This window comes from Euprymna scolopes, chromosome 28, assembly GCF_053919585.1.
Source record: "Euprymna scolopes isolate OS-2025 chromosome 28, ASM5391958v1, whole genome shotgun sequence".
Taxonomy (NCBI): domain Eukaryota; kingdom Metazoa; phylum Mollusca; class Cephalopoda; order Sepiida; family Sepiolidae; genus Euprymna; species Euprymna scolopes.
In genome coordinates, this window is record NC_136509.1 from 57,774,798 (window position 1) to 57,787,923 (window position 13,126).

General features: G+C 30.3%; 1 protein-coding gene across 11 annotated transcripts in view; it reads right to left on the reverse strand.

The window, feature by feature from the left end:
• Positions 1-13,126, reverse strand: part of LOC145249658 (protein YIPF3-like) — a 107,708-nt gene that overhangs the window by 45,028 nt on the left and 49,554 nt on the right. For 3 of the 11 annotated variants that reach the window (XM_080111436.1, XM_080111438.1, XM_080111439.1), the window contains exon 4: positions 3,351-3,401. The exons of the other annotated variants lie outside the window; for them this stretch is intronic. In XM_080111436.1, coding sequence (XP_079967562.1) covers positions 3,351-3,401 — 51 coding nt within the window. The remainder of the gene's footprint in view (positions 1-3,350; positions 3,402-13,126) is intronic. 11 annotated transcript variants of the gene reach the window in all.

The window sequence follows — 13,126 nt, forward strand, 5'->3', positions numbered from 1 at the left end:
TTGGTTGTTATTATTTATATAGATTATTGGTTGTTATTATTCATATGGATTATTGGTTGTTACTATTCATATGGATTATTGGTTTTTATTATTCATATAGATTATTGGTTGTTATTATTTATATAGATTATTAGTTTTTACTATTTATATAGATTATTGGTTGTAATTTATATAGATTATTGGTTGTAATTTATATAGATTATTGGTTGTTATTTGTATAGATTATTGGTTGGTACTATTCATATAGATTATTGGTTGTTACTATTCATATAGATTATTGGTTGTTATTTATATACATTATTGGTTGTTATTTATATAGATTATTGGTTGTTTCTATTGATATAGATTATTGGTTGTTACTATTTATATAGATTATTGGTTGTTACTATTTATATAGATTATTGGTTGTTACTATTTATATAGATTATTGGTTGTTACTATTTATATAGATTATTGGTTGTTATTATTTATATAGATTATTGGTTGTTATTATTTATATAGATTATTGGTTGTTACTATTCATATAGATTATTGGTTGTTACTATTTATATAGATTATTGGTTGTTATTATTTATGTAGATTATTGGTTGTTATTATTTATGTAGATTATTGGTTGTTATTATTTATATAGATCATTGGTTGTTACTATTTATATAGATTATTGGTTCTTATTATTTATATAAATTATTGGTTGTTACTATTTATATAGATTATTGGTTGTTACTATCTATATAGATTATTGGTTGTTATTTATATAGATTATTGGTTGTTACTATTTATATAGATTATTGGTTGATATTATTTATATAGATTATTGGTTGTTATTATTTATATAGATTATTGTTATCATTTATATAGATTATTGTTATCATTTATATAGATTATTGGTTGTTATTATTCATATAGATTATTGGTTGTTATTATTCATATAGATTATTGGTTGTTATTATTCATATAGATTATTGGTTGTTATTATTCATATCGATTATTGGTTGTTATTATCTATTATTGGTTGTTATTATTCATATAGATTATTGGTTGTTATTATCTATATAGATTATTGGTTGTTATTTATACGGATTATTGGTTGTTATTTATACGGATTATTGGTTGTTATTATTTATATAGATTATTGTTATCATTTATATAGATTATTGGTTGTTATCATTCATATAGATTATTGGTTGTTATTATTCATATCGATTATTGGTTGTTACTATTAATATCGATTATTGGTTGTTACTATTTATATAGATTATTGGTTGTTACTATTGATATAGATTATTGGTTGTTACTATTTATATAGATTATTGGTTGTTACTATTTATATAGATTATTGGTTGTTACTATTTATATAGATGATTGGTTGTTATTATTCATATCGATTATTGGTTGTTACTATTTATATAGATTATTGGTTGTTACTATTGATATAGATTATTGGTTGTTACTATTTATATAGATTATTGGTTGTTACTATTTATATAGATTATTGGTTGTTACTATTTATATAGATTATTGGTTGTTATTATTTATATAGATTATTGGTTGTTATTATTTATATAGATTATTGGTTGTTATTGTTTATATAGATTATTGTTATCATTTATATAGATTATTGGTTGTTATCATTCATATAGATTATTGGTTGTTATTATTCATATCGATTATTGGTTGTTATTATTCATATTGATTATTGGTTTTTATTATTCATATCGATTATTGGTTGTTATTATTCATATAGATTATTGGTTGTTATTATTCATATAGATTATTTGTTGTTATTATTCATATAGATTATTGGTTGTTATTATTCATATAGATTATTGGTTGTTATTATTCATATAGATTATTGGTTGTTATTATTCATATAGACTATTGGTTGTTATTATTCATATAGATTTTTGGTTGTTATTATTCATATAGATTATTGGTTGTTACTATTTATATAGATTATTGGTTGTTATTTATATAGATGATTGGTTGTTATTTATATAGATTATTGGTTGTTATTTATATAGATTATTGGTTGTTATTTATATAGATTATTTGTTGTTATTTATATAGATTATTGGCTGTTATTTATATAGATTATTGGTTGTTATTTATATAGATTATTGGTTGTTGCTATTCATATAGATTATTGGTTGTTGCTATTCATATAGATTATTGGTTGTTATTATTTATATAGATTATTGGTTGTTATTATTCATATAGATTATTGGTTGTTATTATTCATATAGATTATTGGTTGTTATTATTCATATAGATTATTGGTTGTTATTATTCATATAGATTATTGGTTGTTATTATTCATATATATTATTGGTTATTATTATTTATATAGATTATTGGTTGTTATTATTCATATATATTATTGGTTGTTATTATTTATATAGATTATTGGTTGTTACTATTTATATAGATTATTGGTTGTTATTATTCATATAGATTATTGGTTGTTATTATTTATATAGATTATTGGTTGTTATTATTTATATAGATTATTGGTGCATTTAAAGGAAGAAATTGCAAAACAAACCGGCCACAAATGAATCAATCGCAACAATGGCAAAACTATATGAACTGCTTCCACACCACCCCTATTCTTCATATCCGTCCTCTGGTGACTAATACCAGTTTGCAAACCTCAAAAGAGATTTGGCTCCAATGAAAATTTGATATAAAAATTGAGATATATTTAAGTTGAAAAGATAAATTCTTCTACAGAAAAAATATATTAAATTGCTAGAAAATCAATGTATCACCCTAAAAGGAGATTATGTTGACGAATAAAGTCGAATTTTATCCAAAAGCTATTGTTTTAATAATTAGGCCCAGTTATGTCTTAGGTCTGGCACATATTTTTACTAAAAAAAATCGTCTTGTTTGTTTAGGATAATAATGGTAGAAATGTATGAAAAACTACAATTTGCATTTTCAATTCTGATGATGGTAATGGAGTGACTAATCAGTTATTATCATGTTGTTGTTTGTTCATTTTCTTAAAAAAAACTATAACTATTGTTTTTTTTTATGAAAAAGATGTCTTTTTATTCTGAGATTTTGCTGTTTTGAAAAACTTTGTGTAAAACATGTTTCTGATTAAATTTGTGATTGATTAAATTGACTTGTCAAATTTGAACAATATTTTTTAAGAAAAACATTTTTTGTAAATTGGGATTTGCAAGTGATTTTTTTTTAATTCTCCAGAGTAAAGTTATTTTCCGAAACAGTAAGTCAAATATGCCAGAACTCATTTATTAAGGCAAATGCAAAAAGTTGGATAGAAAAGAGAAACAGATCCCAAACTGAAATGTTTGAATTGAATTTGCCACTTTTTCACCTACCCAGCTGTTCTGTTGGAGGAGGAGCTTCATACCAAATATCAGAATTAAAACCTGTAAAAAGCAATACAATCCTTAAATGAAGACGAGATGAATCTGGTAGTTATCAATAGTTCACTTTTTTTATGATAAATCGCAAAAATATAGTCTCATCCCTCAAAAGTGTCATAAAACATTTTAGCCTCAGTAGTTTGGAGTGACCAGAAGAACCCACACAAATTTGCTAGCAATTTTTGACTGCTGGTTTTAGAAAACTGCCTGCCTATGTAATTAATATTTCTATGAAGCAAAAGATTTCTATAAATAGCGGTTATGTCATTATTGAAATGTTGACTTTAAAATTTAATCTTGGAAATTCTTTTTAATCACAGCATAATTAAGAATGTGCCTTATCTTTTAAATGTGTTCATTTGTGAGTATGAATATAAACTCTTAAATTCTTCTTTGATAACAGAAAAATGTTTGATTTTTTATTGTATTTTATATATATATATATATAGAGAGAGAGAGAGATAGAGAGAGAGAGAGATAGAGAGAGAGATAACAGTCTCTTGTATTATTTGGATTCATCGGACTACTGTTCTCATCTTGAGTGTGATGTAACTTCCGACCTTTTTCAGGTGTATCTTGTCGAACTCAGAAATGTCAAACTCAAGAATTTGGACAAAATTTCGAGTGGAACCCTTTATTTACTTACTGGGAGAAGCATGCTCTAATTTTGTCAGCCATGACTGAATAGGGGTCTTAAGTAATTTGCAATTGGGTCCAGCCAATCTCAGTGAGGGATTGGAATTGATGTTCTCCAAATCGCCTGAAACTTTCAGATTCTTTTAGTAGCATTGAAAGGAGTAAATCCTGAAAATTTCAGCTCAATTCCTTTTTCCCTTCAAATTTTATGGCCTTTTGAAAATTTTCACATCGCTCAAATTTTTTCGACACTGAGGATTTTCTCAATTTTGGAAGCCAATTTTCAGAAATTGTTATATTTAAAAAGGTCTGGATGAACTGCTTTCAATTATGTCCATAGAATACTATAAGAATCAGTTTAATTCATGGTCTCTAACCAAATTGAAAAAAAATTACGGAGCTAACAAAAATTACAAAATTTGAAAAAAAATCACCCCAAAAAGTCAAATTTTGAATTTTTAAAGAGTAAGTTCTTGCTAACAATCAACCCAAAATCCTGTTAATGCTTTAAACCTCATAGTATGCTTTGAATACTTCCTCAAAAAATAAAATTTAGGTTTTGAAAACAAATAAATTTGAAATTATGGGGTACCAAATATGGCAAAAAGTCCGCAAAACTTATATTTTACGGACTTTGTTCCATTTTAGAATGGTAATAACTCAGTAACAGTTGCTCAGAACCATATAAAACTATATATTTTCTTGAAGAACACCTTGAGCTCTATTCAAAAATGTAAAATAAACCAGTTTATAAACATCCTACTAAAATATATGGGACATCAAAAATCACAAAATTAACTTTCGACAAAGTTCAAAGGCCTGGAACTTGTGTCCAAGAAAAAAAATGGATTCGATTTTTTGATTTTTTCAAAGAATAGACTTTCAGGTTTTAGAAAATTATTATGAGGATGGCAAACAGGGCTTTTACTCTTTAAAATGGTGCTTTCTATCATGGCACCTTTTAATATCCAAATCTAGCCTACCAATGCCAATATAGTTAGAGCTAGTCTACTAAAAAGGCACATTTGAATAACATTTTTTAAGTCATGATCTATTTCTAGTGTTGGGATGATTCCTAATTTTTATACGATTCCGATTCCAGGAAAATATTGATTAACGATTCCAATACCAAGTACGATTCCGATTCCTAGGGAATTCTTGTTTTGAAATATACCAGGTAGTTTTATACTTATGGTCGGTAGTTCCCAAATATGTTCCCTAACTTTGGAAGAGATATTTTATGTCTACACCGTCGTGTTTTAGTTTAAATAAAATTATTATATAGTAAACTAAATGGAAAACTTAGCAAAATTTATTTTAGAGAAAATTTATTTTACTTAATTGGAATACAGAAAAAAAAACTCAAAGAAAATAGAATTTATCCTTCAGAGAAAAAACAAATAAAATAGAATTTATATAACAGAACAAAAACAAGAAAATTAGAGAATAAATTAACACGATTCATTATTTTGGTCCTCATAATTAACAGATTTAATGAATTAAATAAAAAAAAATATAGCGGAAGAGAAAGAAAATATACACTAATTAAATATAAAAAAGATAAATATTTAATTTAATAATTTATAAATGAACGTGCGTAATGAAAAAAAAACAATATACCATGTGACATGGCGCCGTAGATACAAAATAACCTTTCCAAAGTTAACGACCATGTATGAGAAATACCATTAATCGAAAGTTTTTGTGTTTTATACCAAAAAGGTAGGTATAGCGAAAAGTTACAATTAAAGAAATTTCAAAAACGATTTTTTTGTTTGGCTATTGATAGTTGTATTTGTGACGGCAGTTCTTCAGACCTCCATAATTCACAAGGAGTAGTTAACACCTATTATTTTTTCTTACTTTTTCATTGCTTTTATACGTTGTTTCTAACGTGAAGAATAAGTTTAGCCAAACTAATTTTGAAATAGGGTATATCAAAGGAACACATATAAAAATGATACCACTATAAAAAACAAATGAAATACTAGATAAAATTGAGCAAACATAATTACCAAAATTACAGAAAAAGATTAAAAAAAAATTTTTTTAAATGGTGAAGTTTGTTGAGTGAAATGAATTATTGAAAGAAAATTAATTGAACTAATAGAAATGTTAAATAAAAAAATGTCACATTTCAATATTTTTTTAATAATTAAATTCTCAGGGTTGTTGAAATTAAAAATTAAGTGATTTTTTTTTTTTATTAGACTTCTTTCGAAGCTTGTTACCTTGAAAAATACATTTAAAACCCTGTTTTTTTTAAATAAATTGAAAAATAAACGCAATTAAAAAAATTTAATTAATAATTGAAACTTTAAAAACATATTAAACATTGAAAAATTACTTATCTCACAAATTAACGTCCAATAAAGTAGATCCAGTTTTCATACAAGAATTTGGTTATAATAAATATATCTTTCCCAAACTTAAAAATTAAATCTTTTTTTTTTTTTTTTTTTGGAGAGAGAGAGTGCTTTAAAATCGCCGGGGAGTGCTGCCTAAAATTTTAAAGAAGTAAATTTTAGGAGTTTAGTGCCTTTCAAAGACAGTTATCATAATTTATTATCATCATTTAATTTCCTTTTTTTCCTTCCCCCCCCCCACACCTTTCCACCTGGTTCAGTAGTTAACCAGTGCTCCTGTTGCTGTCAGTCAGCTATCTTTACCTAAGTTTTAATTTCTAGTTAAAAGAATTTTTCATGAATAGAATCAGCATTTTAAAAAATTATTTTTTAGTTGTATATATTGTATTTAGTCTTTGAAGTTAAGGAGGGTTAAAAAAATTGGTGACACCTAGATGGTGACGTAGGCAAAAAAAAAAAAAAAAGACACTGCGATTTCGACCCACACTAATAAAACTGCTCTGAGTGACTAGTTGGTAATTTTTTTGTTCCTTTTCTTTTTTATTTTGCTCCTCCAATTTATTTGGATGCTTCATAGTTAAATGTTTTAACATGTTGGTTGTGGTCATGTTAGATGGTTTTATTCCTCGCGATATTTTAATTTGACAGACTTTGCAAATGGCTTTCAACTCATCATCTTCATCAACTTCAAAAAGTTTCCATGCAAGACTTTTTTTGGACTTTGGCGTTGTGCGTTCTATCCCAACCATTATCAATGGACCAGAGGTCATCTCGTCAGCGTCAGACAGGGCCAAACTATTTGCAAAGAACTTTGCAGCTAATTCTACCCTATGCGACGAAGGCCATCAACTCCCCATATTTCCTCCTACAACACAGAACAAGCTAGGTAACATACAAATATCCGTGCATGAGGTCGCCAAGCTAATCAAGAACCTAGATTCTAGTAAGGCAACTGGCCCTGATGGCATCCCAATTATAGTGTTAAAAAAGCTTCAACCAGAACTTGCTCCCATACTTACGAAACTATTTAAGCGCTGCCTTAAGGAGAAGTGCTTTCCGACCCCCTGGAAGACCTCATCAGTTTGCCCTGTATTTAAGAATTCAGGTGATAAGTCCTCTCACTCTCAGTACAGACCAATAAGTCTCCTGTGTGTTATGAGTAAGTTGCTGGAATCCATATTAAATAGAGAAATAGTCAACCACCTCAGCAGGAATCACCTTCTTAGTGACACACAATATGGTTTCCGCTCTGCAAGATCTACCGCAGATGTGCTGACGGTTATATCCCACAGGATTAGTGAATCTCTTGACAAAGGCTTCCTTTCTAGGGCAATTGCTCTTGACATATCAAAGGCCTTCGACAAGGTATGGCATAAGGGTCTACTTCACAAGATTTCCAGCTATGGTATAACTGGAAATGTTTTCTCAATCATTAAATCATTTCTCTCCGATAGGCTCATAAGAGTAGTGGTAGATGGACAAAAATTGGAGGCCTGCAATATAAATGCTGGAGTCCCTCAGGGGTCAATCCTGGGCCCAACTCTCTTCCTGATCTACATCAATGACCTCCCTAAACACATACTTAAATCATTCGTTGACATCTATGCTGATGACATGACCATCTACGGCAACACATCAAAGGCTGTAAATGACAAAGTTCTCTCGGATTCTCTCTCCTCTGATCTCGAGCGCGTGGTTCAGTGAGGGAAGATGTGGCTGGTTACCTTTAATGCATCCAAAACCAAACTCCTATCCTTACATCATCAACGCTCTGATCCCCAGCTGGCATCAATTGTGATGGATGGCTCTCGTCTGGGTGAGGCCCCGTGTTTTGACAAACTTCTGGGTTTGACCTTTACTCCTGATCTGAAATGGAACACGTACATCAAGTCTGTTGCCAAGGTCGCTGGAAAGATGGTGGGATCCTTCTACCGCTCCAGAAGATATCTCACTACTGATGCAATTCTCTATCTATATAAAAGCCAAGTACGTCCAAGGATGGAATATTGTTGCCATATCTGGGCAGGAGCTGCCAAAAACAGCCTATCATGCCTTGACAGAGTACAAAATAGACTTGGTGGTTTAGTGGGGGATGCTCTTTTCTCTACCCTGCAACCTCTCTCCCACAGAAGAGACGTTGCGAGCCTATCCTTGTTTTATCATTATTTTCATGGCAGGTGCTCGTAACTCCAATCCCTGGTCCCCCCCTCGCCAATCTTTCACGAAAAACACCCGTCTAGCTGAATCCAATGTGAAAAATTTCCCCCACTCTATATCTGTGCCTAAATCAAAACGCGGATTCCATGAACAAAGCTTCTTTCTTAGAACTGCACGCCTGTGGAACTCTGTTCTGTCTGCCTGCTTCCCTCCGGACTACAACTTGAATGTCTTCAAGTCCAATGTTAACAAATTCCTAATGAACCGCCCCCCCCCTAATTAAACACTTCATCAAATCTCCACACTAACGTAATGTACTTGCAATAACCTATATCCCTGAGTGGCTTCCGGGCCTTGATAAGTGGTGATCACTGTAAAAAAAAAAAAAAAAAAAAAAAAAAATCCGCTAAAAAAGACAAAAAGAAAAAAATATAAAGGGATGGGGCGGTAAATTGTACCAACCGGTAGTTAACAAAAAAAACTTATAGAATTTAATTTTTGAAACCAACGTATAAAAGTTTACATAATGAAATGCAAATATGCATTTTCTTTTGAATTTTTTTTTTGGTTGACTGTGTTCAATTCACACATGGTTGATGCGGTTCAATATTGCTAAACTATAAGTCTTTAGTAAAATTCTATTTATAAATACTTTTTAAAATGAAATTATTTAATTAATCGTAAATATTATTAAGACATAAAAATTAATTGATTACAAAACGTTTTAAAAATATATATATTAATTTCTTTTTCGTTCGGCAAAAAAATGCGCAAAACACTTAATTTTCAATTTAAAATTCTAGAAAAAAGATTATATTATTCTGCTTTTAATATAATCAAATTCAGGGTTTTATCTTTCTGGAGAAAAAAAAAAAAATGGATTTTATTTCAATGAAATTAAAAAAAAAAAACTTGACTGAATTGAATTAATTACCCTTGAATTAACAAAGGGGTTATTTAATAACTTTAGGTTTGGAAGAGATAGGTATGGGGTCGATTTTTTTGAAACTTCAAAAGAAGCCGACTACTGTCAAAACTTTGCGAAATAATACGTGATCAATTTCATTTTAGAGATATTTCTTTCAAAAGCCTTCTTTTAAAAAAAGAAAAAAAAGTACATTGTTCTATTAAACGGTTTACTGTTTAAATAATTTGACTTTGCTCGTTTTATTTTAAGAAAATATAAGTTGAAAAAGCATTTTCATTCACTATTAGAAGATTTGTCAGTAAAAAAAAACAATCGCCAAAAAGATAAGCGTTTTTTTTATTTTTACTCGCAATGTAGAGCCCTGCATACTTCTTTTCAAGTTAACTCTTTTGTAGTTTTGATTACAATAGATCTGAATGAATGAACCTTGTAAGGGAGGGGGCACTAAGCATTGCCCTGTTAATAATGAATTTCTTTGGTTTCTTTTTATAACATGCTACATTTCTCTCTTGCGGTTAGAAATATCAGGAAATTTTTTTCTTTTTTTCAACATCAGACTAAAAGAATCGTAATGAAGGAATCGGAAAATTAAGGTATTTTTTAACGATACGATTCCGATACCTCCCAAAATACACGATTCTTACGATTAATGATTCCGATTAATCGTCCCACCACTATCTATTTCTATTACTAAAGTGTTGAAAATATACCTAATGTAATAATTGAATGAATGGAGTGAGTGAATGAATGCTGATGCATGGAGCTTTTTCTTCTATTTTTCCTTCTTTTTGCAAATGAATTGTGTATAGTTGTCAAATGTGAATGGTTTATATTTGTAGGAAAATGGATATTTGTTCAATTGGTTCAATCCTCGATTTGAAATGTGGATCTGCAAAAGATAAAGTCTTCAGTAAAATTGACATTGATGACTTGCCAATTGGTCAAGCTGAGTTGCTACGGATAAGATCAAGAATCGAGTCTTTTTCTGATGTTGTTGACGTATGTAAAAAGCACAAATTGCAATTTATTGACAGTTTTTCAAATGCAAATATGTATAGATGTGTTGATCCTTTCAAAATGCATACAAAGTTGGTGAAAACTAATTTACATGAAGTAACACTACCTGAATTCCACAGTAATATGTTTTCCAGTCGTGATGTTCTCCCTGGGCACCGTGTTTGTAGAAAATGTTGCCAGAAAGCAAAAGATAGCATAACTCCTGATACTGATGGTCCTACTACTGATGTTCCTGCTGATATTGAAATGATGACAGAGGAGAACGAAATTTCAGTTGAAACAGCTCATGAAATTGCCAATAAATCTTTAGAGTTTCTTGATTGTTCGCCTTTAAAGAATGTGAAAACAGATTGTGCACTTCAAGCAGGAAAAAGGAAAATAAGCAAGGTGACTGGTGCATTCAGCAAAGTGGTAGCCATTGCTTTGGATGAGCCTGCTCTGGTGGAGTCTTCTCAAAGTAAAGATTGTTCAAATTGCTCTAGATTAGTTGAGCTAATCAAGGAAAAACTTACCATAGCTGAAGATAGGAACAAAATCATACAGCTCTTAACTATTGTTCCTTGTAACTTTTCAATATCTAAGGTTGCAGAGGTTTTCAATGTCTCAACTTACACAGCAACTCAAGCCCGTAATTTAAGACTCAAAAAAGGAATCCTTTCCATTCCTGAACGTAAAAAAAGAATTGGTATTCCTCAAGAAACTAAAGAGACTGTTATTGCATTTTATGAAAGTGAGGAAATCAGTCGTTTGCTCCCAGGAAAGAAAGATGTCACCATTCGCCTTCCTGATAAGACAAAGATGAAGAAACAAAAGCGACTTCTTTTATCAAACATTTCTGAGATACATGTCCAGTTTAAAAAGGAAAACTCCAACAAAAAAATTGGTTTTTCAACTTTTGCACTGTTGCATCCAAAATGGTGCATCCCTGTTGGGGCAGCAGGTACCCACAATGTTTGTGTCTGTACCTATCATCAAAATGTAAAACTCATGTTGGTAGCAATGAATTCATCACATAATTACAAGCAGATAATAGAAATGTGTGTCTGCGATGTCGAGAGATATGACTGTATGATGGGACATTGTGATAATTGCTCAGATCCATCTGTCTTAAAGTCTTTCCTTAGGTGTGAACTTTTGAAAACATTTGATCCAGATGAAATAATTGGTTATAGTCAATGGGTCAGTACCGACAGAAGTCAGATTGTTGAAGAGGAAATTGATTTCGACGATTTTATTGATAACTTGATGAGTAAGTTTGAGAAGCTAACAGAACACCACTATGTTTCAAAAAAAAAACAGGCTGAATATTTCAAAGTATTAAAAGACGGATTACAATTTGGGGAATGTGTTATTGTTTTAGACTTCGCAGAGAACTATTCCTTCTTGGTCCAGGATGCTGCACAAGGATTTCACTGGAATAATTCACAGGCAACAATACACCCTTTTGTGATTTATTATGTTGATAGAAGTGGTAAACTTTCTCATAAATTGTATGCCTGCATTAGTGATCATAAAACTCATGACATTAATACTGTCTTCAGCTTCTTGAAACATTTTCACCAGAATTACATCACCAAGGAATTCCCATTTTTGCACAAGGTTTACTATTTTAGCGATGGTTCAGCAGCACAATACAAGAACTTTAAGAACTTGACAAACTTGCTGTATCATTTTACCGATTTCGATCTCCAAGCAGAATGGAACTTCTTTGCCACATCACACGGAAAGAATGCTTGTGATGGCGTAGGTGGCACAATCAAGAGATTAGCAGCACATGCTAGCCTTCAACGTCCCTACTCTAATCAAATTCTGACACCAAAGCAGTTATTTGAGTTTGCTGAAGCAGATATTGATGGTATGTGAGCACTGAGGAGGTTGCTAGTAACACTCAATTTCTTGAATCTCGATTTGCAACATCAAGTACATTCAAAGGTACACATAGTCATCACCAATTTATTCCTAACAACATAACCATGAGTCTAACTATGAAGAAGACATCCTTTGCAGATCATTCAAAGCAGATAAGTGTAATTGATCAGGTAGAATTGAAGGGAGAATTGAATTGTAAATTGAGAATTGAAGACATCAAACCAGGTAGATTTTATGTATGTCAGTACGATAAAGATTGGTACTTCTGTGTTGTGAATGATGTATCAAATGAACATGGTGATGTTAATGTAAAATTCCTCCATCCTAAAGGACCTTCTGAAAAGTTTTATTGGCCACAGCGTGATGACGTTTGTTGGGTTCCAATTGAAGATGTGTACTGTGAAGTTGATACACGATCTACTGGAAGCACAGGAAGGTTTTACTGTTTCGATAAAATAACTATGGGAAAGGATGAAAGTTATTTTGATTAGGACTCTTATTTTTATCAAAGTTTATTATATTAATATCTCTCTGTCCAATGAAAGATATTCTATCTACACTATATATAGCATTTCTTTAAAATGTGTTGAAAATTTTGATTAAAACTTGTTTTTTATTGCAAAACTATAAGCAGATGGTAGAAAAGGCCAGATTTGGATATTGAAAAGTGCCATGATAGAAAGCACCATTTTAAAGAGTAAAAGCCCTGTTTGCCATCCTCATGATAGTTTTCTAAAACCAGAAAGTCTATTCTT